At 33.1% G+C, this 23,946-nt stretch overlaps 3 protein-coding genes across 5 annotated transcripts; 2 read left to right on the top strand and 1 right to left on the bottom strand.

Moving 5' to 3' along the window:
• Positions 1-1,791: 1,791 nt before the first annotated feature.
• On the bottom strand, positions 1,792-3,586 carry LOC106652716. Of its 2 annotated transcripts, XM_014371822.2 has the most exons (4): positions 3,352-3,586; positions 2,933-3,162; positions 2,243-2,869; positions 1,792-2,177 (listed from the first exon to the last, which is right to left on the bottom strand). In XM_014371822.2, exons 1-4 carry the CDS (start codon positions 3,508-3,510, stop codon positions 2,108-2,110), a joined length of 1,086 nt encoding a protein of 361 aa, XP_014227308.2. In that variant the 5' UTR covers positions 3,511-3,586; the 3' UTR covers positions 1,792-2,107. The 2 variants fall into 2 exon arrangements, with proteins under 2 accessions (XP_014227308.2, XP_014227306.2); XM_014371820.2 differs by having other exon boundaries at positions 1,795-2,177; positions 2,933-3,586.
• Positions 3,587-13,032: 9,446 nt separating this feature from the next.
• Positions 13,033-13,798, top strand: LOC111693547 (ankyrin repeat domain-containing protein 35-like). Its single transcript, XM_023458347.1, has 3 exons — positions 13,033-13,057; positions 13,119-13,532; positions 13,755-13,798. The coding sequence occupies exons 1-3, from the start codon at positions 13,033-13,035 to the stop codon at positions 13,796-13,798; spliced, it is 483 nt and encodes a 160-aa protein (XP_023314115.1).
• Positions 13,799-15,284: 1,486 nt separating this feature from the next.
• On the top strand, positions 15,285-17,078 carry LOC106652720. 2 transcript variants are annotated; one of them, XM_014371829.2, is made up of 4 exons: positions 15,285-15,394; positions 15,455-15,938; positions 16,002-16,691; positions 16,755-17,078. In XM_014371829.2, exons 1-4 carry the CDS (start codon positions 15,358-15,360, stop codon positions 16,822-16,824), a joined length of 1,281 nt encoding a protein of 426 aa, XP_014227315.1. In that variant the 5' UTR covers positions 15,285-15,357; the 3' UTR covers positions 16,825-17,078. The 2 variants fall into 2 exon arrangements, with proteins under 2 accessions (XP_014227315.1, XP_014227314.1); XM_014371828.2 differs by having other exon boundaries at positions 15,285-15,938.
• The last annotated feature ends 6,868 nt before the right edge of the window (positions 17,079-23,946 follow it).

Below are 23,946 nucleotides of genomic sequence, written 5' to 3'. Positions count from 1 at the left end.
AAAATTGAATGCTGATCATTTACGAATTTTAATTTGCAAATTTTATTCATTCTTTAGCAACATTTTATTTTATAAAATCATGGATTATTTGAGACGAGGAGTAAAAAGAATGAAAAGAGGTCCTTATAAACAATATGATATTGATCCACAAAAAGTTGTTCCAAAATCAACTACAAGATCAAGAGAAAAACAGGAAAAAATAGAGGTGTGTTGAATATTTCATAGACAAATTTGATCGCATTTTTCATGATATTCAAACAATCACTTCATCGTGAGACAAAAGCATTACTTTACCAAAAAACTACCTTTTTTTCTGAGCAACTATTAGATAAGTGAAAATATTATAATAGTTTATTGTAAAATGATTTTAAGATGAAGCTGAAAGAAAGCAAATTTTTCATACATAGCTTTCATATAAATTTTTTTCTGGCAAAGATATTGATTATTAAATAATCAACAATTGGTTGTATCAATTGTTTCTAATTTAAAACAACAAAATCCACTTTGCACCCAAACCCATCATGCCCCTTGTTCCCCTACTAACAGAACTAGAGTAACAACTTTGACTTATGCGTGAACTATTGGTCTCTTTTTATAATATCAGATTGCAGAAAGAATATTATGACAGTTTGAAAAATATGAATTCTCAAAGTAAGTATGAAAATAATTTCGATACCCTTTAAAACTAAAAATGTATGTTATAAAGTTTAATATTACATAAAAAATAGCTTCCGATTAATTAATAACGAGCTTTCTCATAAAAAAATTATCGTTCCTATTTTATTTATAAATGCTTATAAAGCTTTTTTCAAACTTAAATCCTGTGAAAGAAAAATAACATTTCCGAAAAATAAAAATAATAGTATATTTTGGCTGATAAATTACACGTGCTCTGAGACTTTCCAGTTTTTCACTCCCTAGGTGCAAAATATACTATTTCTTCATCAAGATGTAAATTTTAAAATAAAAGATGAATCCTAATGTTTTTGGTCTTAATTAAAACTTTGAAATATTAAAAATATCGAGATGAAACTTTTTCGGGTTTCATCCTCGATCCAATCAACAAAAAATGCAGTTTATTTCAATGAGATTCTCCGACTCATTATTGAAAAAATTCGTGCCACATACATGGTACATACCCACACACAGACACACACACCCAATCACTGTGCAAGAAGGTATCTATTTCAAATCTGTAGCAAGAAGGATACTTACTCGCGCGTAGAGGCAAAAAGGTACCTTATTCAAACTAAGTGTCAAGAAAGTTTTGACGTGCTGACTTTAGGTTGGCAACGCAGCCGTAAATGATAAAAGTTTGTTTTGTATTAGAGCAAAAAAGAGAAAAAAACAATTGAGCTAGAGTAATGATTTTCATCCATTTTTAATGCGAGCAAACACATCAATCTCGCCGCGATTTCGACTCAATTTGCCTCTTTTGGAGAACTTTGTATGTTCTGAGAGGAAAGTAGAAGTTATCGGCTTTACATGACTTTGAATTAAATATTGAATGTTGAAACAAAATTTCATCATTTTCGGCTGCATTACCAACCTAAATTCAGCGAGCGAAAACTTTCTTACCACTTCGTTTGAATAAGGTACCTTTTTGCTTCTAGGCTCGAGTTAGATACCTTTTTGCCGCTGCTCTCGAGTTAGATACCTTTTTGCCTCTGCACGCGATTAAGTATCCTTCTTGCTATAGATTTGAAATAGATACCTTCCTGCATTGGGGCGACGAAATGCAATAAAAAATCTATTTTTTCATATTAAAACTAGGATTTTATTAAATAGGATCAAAAGATTAATTACATTACATTGACAGCAATTTAATCTATTAATTATTGCTAATGCTGTTGCATTTGTAAAGCATTCTCATATCAAATCTGAACTCAGAGAGTCAGCAGTGTTATCGATATCTTCTTCAGTAAACTAATTTTATATCTTTTCCAATGAAATTACGGCTTTTTCTTTTGATAATGTAAACAATTTAGTTTGCATCAAATGACCACGAACTTCCACAATCTTTTTTGGTTATCAAGTTTTCGATCCAACTGATGAATAAACAGAATTTACCGATGACACATCTGGTGTTGGTCCGTCTCAGGCAAAGTTATTGATCTTCGATCGAATCAGTAACATTTGGTAGCGGCTTAACTCCGATTTTAGCTGCATTATCATTTCTAAAAATTTAATATTATTTTAGATGAAAAAAATTGTATTTACTATTTTTAAAATATTTACATACATAATTTTAATTGAAAATTCTCTTATATATTTCAACTCGTCATTATCAATATCTAATCCTATTGCTTTCAAATATGCTCGTATTGCTTGAAGGAAATCAGGTTTGGTTAGAAACGTAGTAGAATTAAAAAAAGATCTAGCCGATTTCATTATGGAAACGTCTTGTTTCTCTAGTTCTGGAAGACAACGCAGTTCGTTATAATACTTGCACGCATTATTTCGATCACAACTATATATTTTCAAGTAAGTTTGATCGTCTTTTCCCGGATACAATACAATCTCTATACATGCGACCATCAGTATCCCATAATTGATCCGATACAGATGTATTGTCTTGACATAATCTATTGTAAGAGTAAGGAGGGTATTTTTAAACGTGTTGCGTTCTATTGGACCCCTACCTCCTGAACTTTTTTGCATCACCTTCCGTATCATATAAATCAAAAGATGTCTATCCTCTAAATTCTCTTCTTCAATTTCCTCGACAATTAAATATTCTTGTAAATTGATAACAGAGGTTGCATTAAGTTTGTTAAACAAATATTCTGGTGTAATTAATAACGTTTTATTTAGAGGTTTACGTGAAGTAAATTTAGGCTCTACTGGCTGCTGTGGTTTATTATTATCTCTAAAAATAGAATATAATTTTAGAATGAACAATTTTATCAAAAATTTGAAAGTATTTACTAACATAAATTGAATCGATGCTTCTCGGATATAAGATAATTCATAATTATCTATTTCAATATTTCTTAAATATGCTCTGATCATTTTCAAGAAATCAGGTTGTTCTAAAAACTTAGAGCACTTAAAAAAAGATCTAGCTGATATAGCTATGTTCACTGTTTGTTTCTGTTTTTCTGGAACACCACACAGCTTATTATACATCTTCATTGCGGTCGATCTATTACAATCATATATCTGCAAGTATTGTTCATAATTTTGGTTGGGGTACAGGATATATTCAACACTAGCCACAGCCAATATGCCATAATTTAATCGATACAAATTTACCGTTTTCAAATAATCAATCTTAAAGCTAACAATCGTACTTTTAAACGACTTTAAATAACACAACGGTATTTTAATTCCCACAAATCTTCCCATTACCTCACGTATTGTATTCCTTAAGATATTTTCATTCTCTAATTGTTCTTCTTCGATTTCGTTGAGATTCAAATAATCGACCAAATTAATAAGCTTATCAACGTGATTTTTTTGTAAAAAATATTTACATTGTACTAAATGGTTCATCCTGCTTTCCCTCATGTCGAAATGCTCTGGCACTGACCAAACAATATATTTCTATTTGAATATTTGATGTGCGAGACATCCGACAACAATCACGGATCTATCTATACTAATATAACAGTTACACAAATTCACTCTTCGTGAGGTAAACATCGTGGTTTCGCATAAATATTAGAATACAACAGTCAAATAATACAATAATGAAAGCATACTTTCGAAATGTATCTTTGAGAGTATTTTACGTATTCTCGATTAACTTTTTTATTTTTAAGAATACATATTTCGGTAGAATAGAAATTCACGGCAGATCTAAACTTTGTGCTAAATTTAGTCTGCATTGATGATAATACCTATTTCAAACACGCACCAAAGATCATCTTATATGCTTAGTTTTTATTTTTTTTTATTTTTCCTACGTTCAATCGCTAGCCAAGAGAGAAAATATTTTGAAAAATTCCAAGTCGTCGACCCTCTTAACCCTTTTCGGCCCAAAACGACCCAAACAACACGTCACTCTTCGAAGCTGTACACTGTACAGTGTACTCGTATTGAATATATCTATCTATATATGCAGCTACCAACTCTCGTACATGCGCGCGCGCGTGTGTGTAGTATTGTGTGGTTCACGTCAATCGAACATATTGCATTATATTGTTTCGAATCGGTTTCGTTCTGCGAAACGGACTCGTTTCTGACACACAGACGACATTTCTATCAGTGTATCAGATGGACAGATATTACTTTACAATAATTAGACCTACGTTATTAGTTCATAACACCTTTTGGGCCAGTTTTCTACTGATGAGCTGATCTTTAAAATCTCGGCCCTTTAAAGATTAATGAACGCCAAGGTAACTCAACCAATTTTTGTCTGAAATCAAAAAACCGCTGCCAATTTATTGGCAAAGAGCTCCCTCATAAAAAATATTAATAAGAGGCATCGGTTATTAACGTGAAAATTCGTATTTTTAAATTTTGATTCACTGTCTAGTGTCCTAACTACCAGTAGATCACGACCATCAGGACCATCGGCCAAAAGGCCGAGAAAACAAAAACTCATACAGACATTTGTTGGTAATTCAATGTAGTTTCCAAATATATAAACCAAATTGTCCTACGAGGTCTGGTTCAAAATCTCGTTTTCCAGCCTATCACAGAGCTTCCTCTATGAGGAAGCAATTGAAGTAAATAAACACATTTTTATCGTATCTTGTAATTATGTCTTAGAGCATCGTCAAATCAACTTTAAACATTCATTGATGAGTATATGCTAAACCCCAAAGAGTAAATTTCATGAAAGCTCTGAAGAGGAATGTACGCAGTTTCCTCTTTTCAATTAGGCGGTAGAACTCAAACGAGTAATATGTAAACATTACTATTTTTAAAAGTATAACGAGAGTAGGTTATTATTTTAATGACGCACCGTAACAGAGTATTTGGTTCAAATTACACATTTTAAATATTGAAAAATAAATTGTATGATCATAGTTTTTATCATGCACTACTAAAATATCTACAAAGAGTGATCAAAATTTGACTTTAGCCCAGACTCATACCGATAATTCTCACATTTAGCTGACAAAAACTCTATCGATTAAGAAAAGAAAGTCTTGGTTCAAATCATGGCTATGCTGATATCCTAAAAATTTTATTATCGCCCTATTATGCACAGCTATATTTTTTTAATTATTTCATTTGAGAGATCAAAAAACGCAACAAGATTTTTGACTCATTTTTATTTTATTTCAAAGTATAACAAAGTATATGTTAGTTTGCCTATATAATACAGCGATTCCATGTTTACTATCGTAGTAATTAAAATACTATCCCGATTTTTAGCGCGCGCTCTCTTCTTTCTTTCCCATTTTGCCATTTTTCAATATTTAAAATAGAAAAATGAGATAAACGAAGATTATGTTATAAACTGCAAACATCACAATTTAGTCTTAAGCCGTCAGGCGACAATCTCTTATTTGCGCGCCACTAAACAATTGCATGCTACTGAACGACCAATCACAGCGCTTATAATCTGCTCACGCTAAAAACCTCACCATTCTTATAGGATAGGATAATTTCAATGAATTATTCTTGAATTTGATATTCTTCAAAAATTCATTTACAGTTTTTTGCATTTTTAATTTCAGACAAAGTTAAGATCTGGATTGAGTTTGAAGGGAATAAAAGGACTATTATATATGCCGTATTTAAAAGGAATGGAAAAACTATATACAAGACGTATTAGAAATTGAACGAGCTTTTGAGTAAGTTTTTACGTTTGATCTTGTATGCAAAAAAATTTCAGAGTAATTTTATGTCGATTTTATTATTATTCTCTCTTAAAAACTACTGCCAATGCATTGGAAAAAGCTTACTATACAAAAAAAGTATCCCTTGTATTCTCATTATCAATTCTATTATTGCCAATAAATGGTAATGAAACAACTGTTCGAAAAATATACAAAAATCATGAGTGAATGTTGCAAATTCCTCGTGTCTTTTAATTCTTACTAAGCTTGAGGTTTTAGTCACCGATGAAAGCGAACGTATAAATCAAGCTATCATAAATGAACACCATCATTATTACGATGCAATACCTATAATATTGAGATAATCTCAACATTTTCGGTCTTAAATTAAAGTCGTACATCTCATCTTTCATAATCAGTGACCAAGTTATAAATTAAACATGTCTCAACGTCGAAAAATAAAATAGCGAAAAGCCCTTGCCCAATTCATTGGAAACAAGCTAGCTCTTAAAAGTATGCTTTTTTACATTTATACTTATGAATATTAATAGAAAATTACTAATATTCGATTCTAAAATAATTTCTTAATCCGGAGGATGTATTTTTTGCACCAAACGCGCTGAATGTGTCTTGCTTAATAACCAATTGACCATCATCTCTGTCGTACTTCTCTTCTCATTCATATACCTTAAGGGGAGTCATACACCAATTACCTCCTCTTTGTCATTTCTCTCTATATTATCTCTCTATATTATAAGATAATATCGCCGCCATTCGGTGAAATGGTCATATGACGTCATTATCGCCGCCATTCGGTGGAATGGTCATATGACGTCATTACGCGATGATCACGTGATTCGGTCGAAAAGTCACATGACGTCATCACGTGATGATCACGTGATTCGGTCGAATGATCATATGACGTCATCACTTGATGATCACGTGATCAAAAGGTCATGTGACCTTTCTATAACGATGTCATCAAGTGACAGACCTTTTGATTATGTCACTTTGACCTTTCGATCACGTGACGATCACGTGATTACGTCACGTGACCTCTTTACCTTTCGCCATTTTAAACATTTTATTATAGTGTAACCTTGCGCGTTTTGGTACAAGAATAATTTAAATAATAGGGTCATAAATGTGATAATTATGGTTATTTTGGTTTTTTGATTACGTGATTTTAACCTTTCGTTCACGTGACGATTACGTGCTTAAGTAACGTTACGTTAAGTAACGAACCGCTTGATGATAACGTAACCTTGAGCGTTATAATTCGTTCATCATGCGATGCGTCATAACGTGATCACCACGTGATCGAAAGATCAGAGGCACATGATGATCACGTAATGAGGTCATGTAACCTTTTGCCATGTTGACCATTTGAACCTTTGACCTTTCGATCGAAATATTTGAATTTGACTTTTTGATCACGTGATTATCACGACACCTTGACCTTTTGATCAGGTGGTGATTATTATGGTGACTTTGATCCTTGACCCCTTTCGATCATCACATGATCATCACGTGACTCTGACCTTTCTATAACGCGATCATCAAGTGACTGACCTTTCTATACGTTAACATTACGTGACTTTGAACTTTCGATCACGCGACGATCACATAATTACGTCACGTGACCTTTCGTTCATTTGGTACAAAAATAATTTAAATAATAGGGTCATAAATGTGATAATTATGGTTACTTTGATTTTTTGTACAAGAACCAAAAATTATTATGGTTAATTTGGTTATTTTGGTTTCTTCCATTGTACAGACGTTCTCATCCAGTTGAAAGATTAGCATTACACTTAGAAATTAAACAAAATTTAATTTTCCCTGAAAATGAAGAAGTAGAAGCAGCCAAAAAGCCTGGTACTACTTTAACAGCGTGGTTTGATTTAAATAAAAATGATGTTCATGCTAGAAAATTCACGTACGTAAATAATTTACAAGACTATAAGTACAATAAAAAATTTTGAATTTGGGAACGGAGATCACAATTTTCAAATACATTGGGAAGAATAGTTAGTGTTGTGCCAAAAGATGTTGAACGGTTTTATTTAAAATTAATTTTACACAAAGCTAAAGGCTGCAAATCATTCGACGATTTAAGAACTTATAAGGGTATTAAATACGATACATTTAGAGAAACGGCGATTGCAATGGGATTAGTAGATAGCGATCTAGAAATAAAAAAAATATTGACGAAGCTTGTTTAATAATGATGACGAAACAACTTAGAAAATTTTTCCCTTGGTTTATAATTATTAACAATATACCAATGATTCGAAACGTTTGGCAAACTTATAAAAAATATTTTTTGGAAGGTTTTAAAGATAATCATGAAAACAGAGCTTTGAAAGAAATAAATGATATTTTAGAATTTGAAAATTTAAGCTGTATTGATGTCGGTTTACCAGCACCGAATCTGGATTTTTTAAAAACTCTTGTTGATGAAGAAGATTTAAATAGTCAACTGGAATTTTATAAAAATGAATATCTTCTTAGATACAAAAAAATGAATTTAAATCAAAAATTAATTTTCGATTACGTAATAACACATTTACGTAACGCTGGTAAACCGACATCAATACTTCTTCATTTTCAGGGAAAATTAAATTTTGTTTATTTTCTAAGTGTAATGCTAATCTTTCAACTGGATGAGAACGTCTGTACAATGGAAGTATTATATAAAATTTTATATTATTAAACATATACTCATATGAAATTGTAAACGAGGGGGGTTGGCGCGCGAAGCGCGCAGGGGGGCTCGCCCCCCTAGTTTTTATATAAGCCAAAGTTTAATGTCAATCTACATTTTCAACATAAAATTGACATCTTTGAGCCCTAAAAATGTGAGAAAAATTTGCATAATAGGCCTTTACATAAAAAAATAGCTCATTTTTTGTTAAAAACAGCCCATAAAGGATACTTTTCTGAAGATTTTGAGACCTATTAGGATCTTTCAACCCAAGAACTCTGATCTGAACCTTGCGCACAGTGCCAAAAGGGTAAAATGGCGCGGGTGTATTACTTAACAAATATTCCCGACGTAACACATTTTTACTTAAGCTACAATATAAAACGTGCAAGCTCTTCAATCGTGTATTAATCCAAATTTGCTTTTGTTTTTCAATTTGCCATATTTTACACATGCTAGACAAAGTTTGGCCCGAAAAATAAATATATAGCCTTAATGAGCACAAAATTACCTTGTTTTTTCTTGATTATTTCTATTGTAAAAGCCTCCAGAGTGCTCATGTCGCTTTGGAACCCATTTCTTTTGAAAATTTTGACCATTTCAAACATAAAAGCTCCGTGTCACTTTTACTATCGGGTCTTTCTACACTGAGCTCGAGCTTAATGAAATATTTTGCGATATTTGATAAATTACGGAAAAATGCCAAAAATGCCAACTTGGGAATTCGAAAAAAGGGGCATAGTAAGCCCTAATCGTTCTATAAATTTTTCTTTACATTTTTAACATGCCAAACAATGTGTTCGTCATATTAGATATAGAAAAAAATTTTGACCGTTTGAGTTGACAGTAATCGGTCATATACTGAGGATCAATAAAGTCGTTTTTTGTGTATGAAAATAAATTTAAAGTATATAATAATTAATGCATCGTGTCACACGAAGAGTCAGCGCCAGCCTTGGAATTGCTTGTTAACCAAGTAAAAGAACGGCTATCCACTTGATTGTCGTCCGAGAATGAAGATTCCCAAAATAATTCTGGATCAAAATCGACGCAGCAAAGAGAAAGTCGACTCATTTTGTTGGGTGTGATTTGCTGATCAGATCCTAAGGTCGTTAATTGACTTCGTCTCGTATAATTTTCACTGAAAATTTTAAGTCAATTAAATTGTATAATTTTAGGCAGATATGATGTATACAAAAAATGCAAAATTTTTTGCCATAGTATTTTATGCAACGGCTGTGGATAGGCTTTTTTGATAAAGCCCAGAATCCCTACCACGCATGTCACAATCTTATAGCTGTCAAGCAGCTCAATATAAATCATGTATATTTATTTAAGAGAAAGCATTTGATCCTTCTACTAAATGAATTTACTCAAAGTAGTCAGTGAAATAATCATAAAGGGACCTAATTAATGCCTTTCTAGCGATCCGAAGATATGCTGTATAAATTTTGGAATCGATATGATCATTTTCACCCCTATTGATTGAAATATACGAATTTATTTAAATTAATGATTCATATTATGATTCGTTAAACAATTATTTGGAATTATTATAGCGCGAAGTGGGTGATTCTCGCGCGAGTCTCAGTTTGACGCCCGAGCGCAGCGAGGGTGACAATGAGACGAGGGTACTATTTTTCACTGCGTTTTTGGATTGCACCTTACTCTAACATTTACCCCATGTATAATACCTCATTTTATGCGTATTTGTATCTAGAATTTGATTGTTAATGAGGGATTACATCAAGTTACATCAAGCACATCAAGAGGGACAGTTATCATAGAAAATACACTCCACAACAAAATTATTTCATCAAACAATATTCAAATGCATTTATCTTTCTCTATTTTGATCGTACCGAGACGATCCTTTTTTTGGATTTCTTGGAAATTTTTTCCTTTTCATATCGATATATACTATGATTAGGCTCGAGTCAATATCAACTTACCCGTAGTATTTGAGCTCAACACTAAAAATTACTGAAAAAAATTGATTGTTTCATAGTGTACCCCCACAACAGTAATTTGATTGTCAAAATTTAACATACACTATTGTAAAGTACTTTTTATCAAATAGAGCATGCTACGATTGTTTTGGCGCCCTGTGGCTCGTTTTGCAGGTACGATTCGTGTACGCAAAATACCCAGAAAATAGTGTTGATTTAAGCTAAACGAGAAATTTTACGTACTTTAAATGGCAAATTCGAAGCGACCTACAGGGCGCAAAAATATCGTAAAGAGCTCTTATTTTTTTTTTGATTATTTATTGAAAAGAGTACTTTGCGATAGTGTATGTTCACTCATTACTGCAGTCCATAGACTCGTTCAAAAATAGTACTTTTTAACACTGCGTGCGCGAAACACGGGTTTTCTAACCTTAAAGCGTCAGAAAACCCTAGTTTCTCGCAAGCAGAGTTAAAAATATCGTTTGCAACTAGTCCGCGAGGAAGTTGACTCACCCAGGAGTCTTTGCACCCTCGCTACGCTCGGGTGAAAACCACTCCTGGATGAGTCAACTGCTTCGCGCACTCGTTACAAAATATACTATTGCCGTGTCAGCAAAATATCTTTTGCCGATCCAGCTGTCCATTCAGCTAGATTTGCATATAAAATTTTTTCAGTGCAGTATTAATCACAATTATTAAAATAAATTGATCACTCAGCTTTATCAACAATTCGCACAAAAAAGTAATAAAGAATAAACGTAAATATTTTACATCACTTTTGAACAACTAGTTTTTAAGTAGCACATCTTCCAGGAAATAGCATTTTTCCATAGTTAAGATATAAATCGCCATGATTTTTGTAAATCTAGACGAGCTCATTTTCAGAGTATTTTAATTAATGATAATATATTCAGAAAGTAATTAAAAACTATTGAAATACTTATTATTAATGCTCAATTATATTTTCAAATGCCCCCCTGATGAGTGATTTCAGTATAACTAAATTATATTAATTTATAAATAAAGTTTCATTCACTGGTGCGTTTCCAATCTCTGGATAGTTTACTCTATATTTTCGTTTTTCAATTGCCATTTTTGTACTTTCAATCATATTTCACTAATTGGAATCGTCATTACATTAAGAGAAGGACCCATGGATGCTTTATTTGTACCGAAGACGCCAGGATTTAAAAGATTTCTATGTGAAAATTCGAAAAGAAGAAAACATTTAAAAATTTTAAAAAATTTTAAAAAACAAGGACGTAAGAAATTTTTTTTTATTTCCGAGTTCCAACGGGGAAATTTTTTATCGTTGCTCAGTACAAAGCATCTGACTAAGGAAATATTTTTGAGCGCACTGGTAATAATCATCTTACAGATCAAAATATGTTTACCTAATTATCAATTTCAAGTGGATATCTTATTTCGAAAGAATCTTGCAAGAAAACAAGGTCCGAGATTCATCTGAAATGACCAGAGATTTTGAACATTTTTAAATGAAACTAATTATAAATATTCATAGGTAATAAAATTACTATAAAATTAGACAAATTATAGTATAAATTTTAAATTATGATTACTAATGAAATAAATATAAATCCAACAAATTGCTTTAACAGAAGCTATCATCCAAATTTACGAAATATCGACGACGAAAATCTGTTGAACGCAGCTGTAAGAGCACTTCAGGAAAGTCAGAGAGTGATCACAAGGTGGTTATTTTGAAATAATTGCTCGAGCACAGGGTTGCATTAGATGAAGAAAGGTTACGCTCATAAAAACCATTAGATCATCTCAGATAAATTACTTTGCAAGTATGTACATTTTTTACCTGAGAGTGTAGCGACTTTTTTAATGTAAATCGTCGATTTCTCATGTTGCAGTTCAAAGCCATGGCATTTTTTCCTCGAATAGGTTGTGCGTGCCAAAATTTTGATTACATTTTACCCGATCTCGATGACACATTCCACGATCTCCATGTCTCTCTCGACATCGAAAATATGGACTTGCATCAGCTTGCACGCAAAGTAACGCAAGCAAAAATGGCGCTCCTTTGGATGATGAAAACGACTTTGGTTTAACGCCCATAATGGAGGCTATAATTCAAGAAAACCGCAAAATTCTCGAATGTTTGATAGAAGCTGGGTTAGTCAAAATATGATGGAAATTTTTTGAAAAAAAAAAGAAATGAGCTCAATATTCATCATTTGAAATTCAGCTCGCAGGTAAATTACGCCAATAGCAAAGGCCTGACGCCCTTCTCGTGGCCTGCAACACGGGCAACATCGTGGCCTTGGATATTCTGCTGTCTCGCAACGCCGCCGACGCGAGAACGAACGAAGAAAATCTGGGGGCGCTGCATTTCCTTACGGTTAGCAAAATCAGGCATCCGTACAAAGTGTCGTCAAAGGACATCTGCAAATATGCCAAGAAGCTTCACCAGACCGGGGCTAACATCAACGGTCAGGACAGTGAAGGCCAGACGCCGCTGTATTACGCAATGAAGACCGGCGATATAGAATTATTTAAACATTACATGGAGCTCAAGGCTGAAGCCTCGTTCCTTACTAGCGACAACAACACGATGCTGCACGAGCTGATGGTGGATTCCGGCCAGCTGACTAACGATTAGGAACAAATGGCAGAGATACTACTGAACGAAGGTAAAAACTAGCGAATTTGAATTTGGTTTGAATGCATTAATAATTAATTTTGCATGAATAGGAGCCGATATAAATGCGGTCAACGGTAAAGGAGAAGTTCCGTTGCATTGTGCAATAATAAGCGGCCGACCGAAAAAAGTTGAGTTTCTGCTGAAGCACGGAGCCGATCACAACAGATGGTGGTCGAATAGTCTAGGTTCGGCGCTAAATCTCGACAATGACTGGAGCGTCGGCTGCGACGGTTCAGCAACCTGCTCCGCGACTCATCATCCGGACGAGCTGACGCTGTTCAACTCGGCCATAAAGCTCGGCAAAGTCGAGGTCGTTGAATATCTCATATACTACTTGGGTTTTGAGGAGGTCGAGCGGCCGAATCGAATTGATAAACACGATGCCGTCAAGACGTTGCTGTTTTATGCGCTTCCATCGGTGGAGATAGTTGAAATTTTATTGGATTCTCTTGTCACCACAAAAGGTATACTTAACTCATTCCATTTGCCATATTTTTTCGATTATGAATGGTGCAATTTGCGGGGCGCCGTCTAGCAGTGACGTGTCTGATTAGTCCATGCATATGTGTGTTCGTGCGTGCAATGAAATACAGTGCATTTAGTGTACATTTATAGACCGGGAGATAATGACCGATTGGGCATAACGATTTTTTAACTCATGCCTCTTAATTAATCATCCATTTTAGAGGTCGATGACAATTGCCTAAACCCTGCCGACAATCGCAAATAGGTTTTTATTTATAATTTCGCGAATTTCCCACGATTAGCGCTTGTCATGACTCCCTAAAGTAATTTAAAGATACCATAGTGAATGAAATTGCATGCTTACGGTCAAAATATGATCTAAACATCTTCACAATGGGCAGAAAAAATTATTTGCACTCCCAGTACGATGTAATAACATTAAAAATAAAAAAACCACTGCCAAGTCATTGGCAAAGTGCTTCCTCCGTTTTTTGTGTATTGTTGTGTATAGCAAGCCCAGCCAAATCTAGTTACGAATCTTCATTAAATATACTACTTACAAAGAAAAATACAAGCCTCCGTTCAGAAGAAAAAAAATTTTTTTTTAAATTCCCTTTTTCAATACCCTATTTGAAAGTATTTTGGGCAGTTAGATATTTAGAAACAGTTAAGTACATCAATAGAAAGTGTGTTGACACACAACACAAGCTTTAAACACATCTAAGCTACCTGTCGTAGAAATCGAGCGAGCATTAATCTAATAAAGACTATGTGGTTTCATTTTTTTCAATAGCCAATTGGACATGGTCGCAACCAAAAGCTAGCCATAAGATGAACTGTAGCTACTTGTACATATAGCAAAGTGAATTTAATTTATGGAAAATGGTGAAAAATGAATACTAAATTCTAGAAAATTGTACACGCAAGAAAATCAAGAATTCTTTTCTTGTTTCAACAAATAGAATTTGTTGAAAATTTATTAAGTATGGCTTCTTCTAAAGCTCCGTCGAAAACTGACTCAAAAACCACCGGTGGATCAGACTGATGATGCACCTGAACCGATTTTTGATTCAAAACTGATTGTCGAAGTTATGGATCTAGTTATTCGAGCAGGTGAATTAACAATGACTCATGATCCAATAATGACGCGTAGCTCGACTTTCAAACACTACTGTGATTTAGCTGCACAAATTTATGAAGAAATGCACAAAGATATTTTGAGACGAGTAAAGCAGATAATTAAATCAACCGATTACTTTAAAAATTAAACATAGAATTGCATATATGTGTTGTAAGTATAAATAAACATATATGAATAGATAAACTACTCAACAAATACATTTATTTGTAGGTAAAATTTACATATAAACTGTGCTTTCTCGAGGTTGAGGAACGTAACCCTCTCTTTCCCATAAGAGTAAGGTCTTATTATCCGCGGTTTTGTTATACGCGGTACTTTTGAGGAACGTAACCCCCGCGTATAACGAGGGACTCCTGTATCGTAAATCTGACTCCAGATTTGAAAAGAGCCATAAAAATACCATAAAATATGGTATTTTCACATTAATTTGACTATGTTTTCAACAAAAAATAACGCGTGGAGAAATAAGTCAAAAATAGGGTCTTTTGGTATTAGACGGGTTAAGTAGTCTATTACTTCGCGTATTCTAATATTTACGCGAAACCACGATGTTTATCTCACGAAGAGTGAATTTGTGTAACTGTTATATTAGTATACATAGATCCTTGATTGTTGTCTGATGTCTTACACATCAAATATTCGAATAAAAATTTATTGTTTGATCAGTGCCAGAGCATTTCGACATGAGGGACAGTAGGATGGGATATTTATATGTGAATTGTGAATATTTTTTCCACAAACATCGGGCTGATATACTTATTAATTTGGTAAATTATTTAGATAGTAACGAAATTGAAGAAGAACAATTAGAGGATGAAAATATGTTAAAGAATATAATACATGAGGGAATGGGAAGATTTATGGGATCTGATATTCCGTTGTTATATTTAAACAATTTTAAAAGTACGATTCTTACTTATAAAATTGATTATTTGAAGACGGTAAATTTATATCGATTAAATTATGCCATATTGGCAGTCGCTTGTGTTGAATATGCCATGTACCCTGACCAAAATTATGAACAATATTTGAACATATATTCTTGTAGTAGATCGTCCTCAAAGAAGCTGTATAATAAGCTGAATAGTTTTCCAGATCGAAAAGAACAAAAAGATAGCATACTTGTATCAACTAGATCTTTTTTCAAGTGCCTTAAGTTAAAAGATCAACCTGATTTCTTGAAAATGATCAGAGCATATTTAAAAAATATTGAAATAGATAATTATGAATTATCTTATATACGAGAAGCATCGATTAAATTTATGTTAGTATATGATTTCAAATGTTTAATAAAATTTTTCATTCTAAAATTATATTCAATTTTCAGACATGATAATGAAGCTAGCTATACTGCTAAACAGCAGCTCCGTTCATCTACGCAGGCAGGTTCATCGAAACCAGTAAAGCGTAAACTTACTTCCCTTATGAACCCTCTTAACCAAACAGAAAAATGTAAAACTTTAATGACTAAAGAATATTTTTTGAACAAATGTAATGCAAATGCTATTATAAATTTACAAGAATATTTAATTGTTGAGGAAATTGAAGATGAAAGTTTAGAGGATAAAAGGCTTTTATGGGACATGCTTCAAAAAGCCATGAAAAGATTTCTGAAGAAAAAACTACCAACAAATTTAGAATTCAACACGTTTAAAAGTACACTCCTTAATTTTAAAGTTGATTATTTAAAGGTAGCTAATCTATACCGAATTAGCCACGGGATATTGGTAGTTGCTTGCATTGAGTATATCTTGTTCCCTGGAAAAAGTGATGAAGAATATTTAAAAATATATTCTTGCAACCAAAGGAACGCGCTCAAGTTATATAATAAACTGCGAGGATTTTCAGAACAAAAGGAAAAAAATACTGCCATAGTTAAGTCGGCTAGATCTTTTTTCCGGTACTCTACATTTCTAAACAATACTGAAAGCTCGAAAGCAATACGATCGTACTTAGGAAGCATTGAAATTAATGATGATGAGTTAAAGTACATAAAGGAAGCATCAATTCAATTAATGTATGTAAATATATCAAAAGTAGTAAATACCGTTTCATATCTAAAATAATATTAAATTTTTAGACATTATAATGCAGCTAACTACACCGTTAACACGCCCCCAAATATCATTGTTCCGATCGAAGATCGTTAATTTTTGCCACGAACGATCGGCAGCTTCATTTAATCACAGGAGATGTGCCATCGGTAAATTCTGTTAATTTATTAGTCGTATCAAAAACTTCATGACCACCGAAAAATTGTAGAAGTTCGCGGTCATTTGATGCATGCTAAATTGTGTACATTATCAAAAGAAAAAACTGTAATTTCATCAGAAAATGACTTAATTGTTAGCAATCTAATGCAATTAATCTTTTAGTCCTATTTAATAAAACATTTTTAATAAAATTTTTAACTGGCATAAAAGAATTTATAATTTTTTTCATGTAATAATATGCTTTATAACATAAATATTTAGTTTCAAATGGTATCGAAATTATTTTCACTAATTTATTTTAAATTTACAATGAAACCCAAAATCATAATTCTATATCGAAACATTTGGTGAGAAATCGAGCAACGAATTTATGTGACCGAATAGTGATTCGACAGTAGTCAAATCCATAGAGACAAAAAATTAATATCAAGCTACATAACATAGTAAATAATTCATCGGCATGTGTAGCTAAGTACTCTACCATTATTCGACGGTTAATTCATCTGCACGATCGATTATTTCGTTTATTTTTGCTCTGAGCCTTCGTAACTTTTTTTATTACGTACTAAAACTGCACGCGTATTATGCCGAAAAGAGCATAGTGTGAGTTGATAAAGATATCAAGTTGCACACTCGCCATTAGACATCGTAGCGAAGAAAGTACATTAAAATAGATAAGATCGTTTGCACTCTTGAAGCATAGACACAGAAGAAGAGAGAAAATGCCTCAAAATTTTCTATAGATTTTTAATTGTATTACCCAATTTCATGTTATATGTTTACATGTTGTTGTCTTTAGTTTTATTTAATAAAGTCTACACCCTCATAGAAATTAAACTGTGGTAAAATTATGGGAAAAAAGTATGTCAAAATTATTGATTTAGTTCGTTTCTCATAGTTTTCCCATAATTTTTTCAAAGTGATTTTTAAATTATGAGAAAACTTTAATTATTTTGCCATACTTTCTTTCCATAATTTTACCACAGTTTAATTTCTACACGGGCATCAATCTGATAGATAAGTACAATTCATGACACAATATTATTTAGCCGATTAACATCGGTTCCTTCAAGAGTTAAATAAATCAAAACAAAAGCAAACGACTAACATGTAAACATTTATACTCTTTTTAAAAATGTAACGAGAGCAGGCTATTTTTTTAAATGAAGGACTGTAACATAGTATTTTATTCAAATTACACATTTTAAATATTGAAAAATAAATTGTATAATCGTAGTTTTTATTATGTAATGCTAAAATATCTACAAAGAGTGATCAAAATTTGACTTCAGCCCAGACCCGACAATTCTCCCATTTAGCTGACAAGAATTCTATCGATTGAGCAAAGAAAGTCTTGGTTCAATTCATGGCTATGTTAATATACTAAAAATTTTATTATCACTCTATTCTGCACAGTTAAGTTTCTTTAATTACTTCATGGCATTTGAGAAATCAAAACACACAATAAGAATTTTTACTAATTTTTATTTAATTTCGAAGTATAACGAATATATATTGGTTTGACAATATAACATAGCAATTCCATGCTTACTATCGTAATAATTATTTAAAATATAATTTCAATTGATTATTTTTCAATTTGATATTCTTAAACAATTCATTTACATTTTTTTTGCATCTTAAATTTCAGACAAAGTGAATATCTGGATTGAGTTTGAAGGAAAATAAAAGCACCATTATTTATTCCGTATTCAAAAGGAACGGAAAAATTATATACCGGACGTATTAGAAATCGAATGAGCTCTTGAGTAAGTTTTTACGTTTAAACTTGCATACAAAACAATTTCAGAGTAATTTTATGTCGATTTTATTATTATTCTCTCTTAAAAACTACTGCCAATGCATTGGAAAAAGCTTACTATACAAAAAAAAATAACCCTTGTATTCTTATTATCAATTGTGTTAATGTCTATTAATAGTAATGAAATAATTTTTCAAAAAATATACAAAAACATGGGTGAATATTGCCAATTCCTCGTGTCTTTTAATTCCTACTAAGCTTGAAGTTTTAGTCACCGATGAAAGCGAACGTATAATTCAAGCTATCATAAATGAACACCATCATTATTACGATGCAATACTTAAGATATTAAGATAATATCAACATTTTCGATCTTAAATTAAAGTCGTACATCTCATCTTTCATAATCAGTGACTAAGTTATAAATTAAACATGTCTCAACGTCGAAAGATAAAATAGCGAAAAGCCCTTGCCAATTCATTGGAAACAAGCTAGCTCTTAAAAGTATGCTTTTTTACATTTATACTTATGAATATTAATAGAAAATTACTAATATTCGATTCTAAAATAATTTCTTAATCCGGAGGATGTATTTTTTGCACAAAGCGCGCTGAATGTGTCTTGTTTAATAACCAATCGTGGACCATCATCTCTGTCGTACTTCTCTTCTCATTCATATACCTTAAGGGGAGTCATACACCAATTCCCTCCTCTTGGTCATTTTTTATATAAGTCAAAGTTTAATGTCAATCTACATTTTTAACATAAAATTGACATCTTTGAACCCTAAAAAATGTGAAAAAAATTGCAGAATAGGCCTTTACATAAAAAAATAGCTCATTTTTGCTATTTTAGCCTTTTGGCATTGTGCGCAAGGTTCAGATCAGAGTTTTTGGGTTGGAAGATCTAGATAGGTTTCAAAATCTTCAGAAAAGTATCCTTTATGGGCTGAGTTTTGAGGAATTTTGATTAGATTTATAAAAAAGTTTGTATGCCAACAGATGTGAAAAAAGCAAAATACAAAAAAAAGTTATCAATGTTTTTGAGCACACATTGAATAATAGAACTGATATGAAGGTCTAAATCAAAATTTCACAAAACTCAGCCCATAAAGGATACTTTTCTGAAGATTTTGAAACCTATCAGGATCTTCCAACCCAAGAACTCTGATCTGAACCTTGCGCACAGTGCCAAAAGGCTAAAATAGCAAAAATGAGCTATTTTTAGATGCATAGGCTTATTCTGCAATTTTTTTCACATTTTTTAGATGTCAATTTTATGTTGAGAATGTAGATTGACATTAAACTTTGGCTTATATAAAAAAATGACAAAGAGGAGGGAATTGGTGTATGACTCCCCTTAACCTTACCGTTGCTTGCCCAACCTTTTATTGTTTTAATAAAGTAAAAAAAAAAAATTCCATGAATTTTTTGCCCTTAAAATCAATGTTTAAAGGTCGCTCAACAATTAAATATGATTAAAAATGTGAAAAGTACTTCAACCCATTTCAGTATAAAAAAACCTCAGCAACATTGCTCTCTTCGAAGCTGCATAAATTACACGATTGGCGATAAAGAAAAATAAAACCTACATATTCTGAAAGTTGATAAGCTCTCCTTTATGATGTTGGTATTTAAAGTCTGCCTTTATGTTGTTAGCATCGTAAAAATTAGTTAAAAAAAAAAAATTTTTTTCCCCTACTTTTTTAAAAATCAAATTTCCGGGCTTGCCATGACAACGAATGAACGCACTCATAAAACGAGAATCTCTTATCCAATGTACTTTTTGATACGAAATCCAATGGTGATATTGGTAACTATTTCATTCCTTGTCAAAAAATACGTCGGATATAATATTATTTTTAATTTACTTGCACTCGTTTTCGCGAGATTTTGAGGGGGTTTCAAAATTTTGCCACTCCTTGTATGAGCAGTGTGAAGTCCATCGAATAACGATGTACTACTTCTTAAATTACTCGAGCAAGGATTGAAGTATAAATACAATAAAAGGGTGGGCAAGCAAAAATAAAAATATTTTTTTATTTTGGATCATTCTAGTATGTATATTGTAAAAATACCAGTGCTACGATCAGTAACTATTACTCAGAAGCAAGCACATACAACGGCGATATTTATTGGTTTGTTAATGCATCATTTACTTAGCTGAAACTCGAAAACATAGCGAGTACTTAAAAAAACTCGAGTGTTTGAAAATACTCTATAAAACTCAAGTACTCGAAAAATCAAGTTTGAGGCGAGTAGTCGAACGAGTCGAGTTTTTTTCGAGTATTCCCACACTTCGAGGAGCGATACTCCAATGCTACCCGTATTAAAACTTCCAACATTTGACGCTACTCATAAAAATTTAGGATAGCTTATGCGGATTCGGGTATTCTATTAATATCGCTCCACTATAATTCAGGATTCAAGGATTAATATATATAGCGCGTATATTTGTAATCTCTTGCTCTCTTTTTCGTTGAAGCTCTAACATCTTGCGGTCTTCACGCGCTAACACATTATCCTAGTTTTTTGTAACTAGACTATCGTTGAGTCAATCTCGTGGTACGTTATAACTAAAAGTGTATCGAAGATATAATATCTATCTTATATGTGCAAACTCTACAATAAAAGTCTTGTATCGAACCTTGAACGTGTATCTAAGATTTTGGTGCAGCTAGAATAAGATAAGTGCGCGGGTGTATTACTTAACAAATAGTCCCGACGTAACACATTTTTACTTAAGCTACAATATAAAAGGTTTAAGCTCTTCAATCGTGTATTAATCCAAATTTGCTTTTGTTTTTCAATTTGCCAAATTTTACACATGCTAGACAAAGTTGGGTCCGAATAATAATTATATAGCCTTAATGAGCACAAAATTACCTTGTTTTTTCTTGATTATTTCTATTGTAAAAGCCTCCAGAGTGCTCATGTCGCTTTGGAACCCATTTCTTTTAAAAATTTTGACCATTTTTCGTTATACTATTGCATAATAGTTATTTTTTTTTAAATAGAGCTTGCTACGATTGTTTTGGCGCCCTGTGGCTCGTTTTGCAGGTACGATTTGTTTACGCAAAATACTCAGAAAATCGTGTGGATTTCAGCTAAACGAGGGATTTTACGTACTTTAAATGGCGATAGTGTATGTTTACTCATTACTGTAGTTCATAGACTCGTTAAAAAAATTAACTTTTTTCAATAATTTTCAGTGTTACGCCCAAACACTACTGGTAACTCGATATTGACTTGAACCCATACATAATAGAGGAGTCCCTCGTTATACGCGGGGGTTACATTCCTCAAAATGACCGCGTATAACAAAACCGCGGATAATAAGACCTCTTATGGGAAAAGGAGGGTTACTTTCCTCAACCTCGAGAAAGCACAGTTTATATGTACATTTTACCTACAAATAAACGTATTTGTTGAGTAGTTTATCTATTCATATATGTTTATTTATATTTACAACACATATATGCAATTTTATGTTTAATTTTTAAAGTAATCGGTTAATTTAATTATCTGCTTTACTCGTCTCAAAATATCTTTGTGCATTTCTTCATAAATTTGTGCAGCTAAATCACAGTAGCGTTCGAAAGTCGAGCTACGTGTCATTATTGGATCATGAGTTATTGCTAATTCACCTGCTCTAATAACATTCATTCGGCAAGAAAATAACTCGCAAAAATATTGATACTCTCTTGCTCGTGGTCAACACGTGAATACCGCGCTCGGCCTCCTACTCACGCGCATCACGTGTCCGGCGCGGCGCGCTCTGGCGGCTTCTCTTACAATTTTATCCGGCGCGACATATGAATTCTAGTTCATTCGGTCTGGCTCTTGGCAGCGACTCGTCCTTTTCTGGCGATTGACCTGCAATATTGATATACTCGTTATTCATTGCATCACTTATTTTGACATTGCCTGTCAATCCTTATCAGACTTCTCTGTCAGTAGCTGCTCGGCACAATCACACTGTCACATTATGAATACATCATCTTTGAGATTCAAAATTTATACAAATTGGGTATTAAAAAGTTTTGGTATTGGATGATACACGGAAGATGAAGATTGTGAAGTAAGTTGAACTTTAAATACGATATGTTTAACTCTATTTAAAAAAAACCATGTAAAAATACGAGTATTGTTATTTATTTTATTCTAGGGTAACATTGGTTGGTCAGAAAATATGCCAATCATCTTTTCATTTTCGCACTATATCGATGCTGCTTACAAAATCTAGGTTCATTCTCTAATCATTTAAATGGAATAATCCTATTTTTTGAAAGGAGTTTCAATATTTCTTTCCTGATCGTTCTACTTCAATGAGAATTGTCAGCGTAATGAAAATTTTTGGTATCAGACGAAACTCGGAAGATGAAGATTGTAAAGTATGTTGAATTTTAATCACAATATGTTTAACTATATTGAAAAAACCATGTAAAAATGCGATTTTTGTTATTTATTATATTCCAGGGTGACGTTGGTTAGTCAGAAAAAATGCCAATCATCTTTTCATATTCGCGCAACATATATCGACACTGCTTACAAAATATAGGGTGATTCTCTAATCATTTAAATGGAAACATCTTATTTTTTGAAAGGAGTGTCAGTATATCTTTCCTGATCGTTCTACTTCAATGAGAATTGTCAGCGTAATTAAAAGTTTTGGTATCGGATGATACTTTAAAGATGAAGATTGTAAAGTATGTTGAATTTTAATCACAATATGTTTAACTATATTGAAAAAAACCATGTAAAAATACGAGTTGCTCTGCCAAACGACGGCATGGAGATAACGTCTCAAGCTTCTGCTTAGATCTAAGATCACAAAAGTTCGTGGTTGTTAACGTGTAAAATAGATGCGCATGTTGCGTACAATTGGATTGGGTAGCCGGTACTGCTTACGGATGGTCCAGCATTTCCTCAGGAGCCTGTAACGCTCAATTGGCAAGATCGGCGCAGCGCTCAAGCTACCATCACCCGCGTCAGGTAGACCGAAGATTTGCGACACAGGTAGACTCTAAAATCTTGGGGCGGCAGCCAGGAACGTCTCACGCGCAGCTGCCGAGACAAAACGCAACACACAGGCCACCGCGTCAGACGAGGAAGCTGGAGCGTCAACAGAGCCAGGCCCAGCGGCCGGCGCTCGTCTCTTCGGGTTCCACTGCCGGATGTGGATCACGTGCGGTAGGAGTTCCACCTCCTCCAGGGCGACGAGCAGACGCTCAACAGTTGACCTGTCGCAAGGGTCAAGCTGAGGCGGAAAACCGGACAGGCGGACCTTACAGTTGT

This window comes from Trichogramma pretiosum, unplaced genomic scaffold, assembly GCF_000599845.2.
Source record: "Trichogramma pretiosum strain Unisexual culture from Peru unplaced genomic scaffold, Tpre_2.0 scaffold117, whole genome shotgun sequence".
Classification (NCBI taxonomy): Eukaryota; Metazoa; Arthropoda; class Insecta; order Hymenoptera; family Trichogrammatidae; genus Trichogramma; species Trichogramma pretiosum.
The sequence above is the reverse complement of the archived record's forward strand: the minus strand, read 5'-3'. Positions and strand labels throughout refer to the sequence as shown.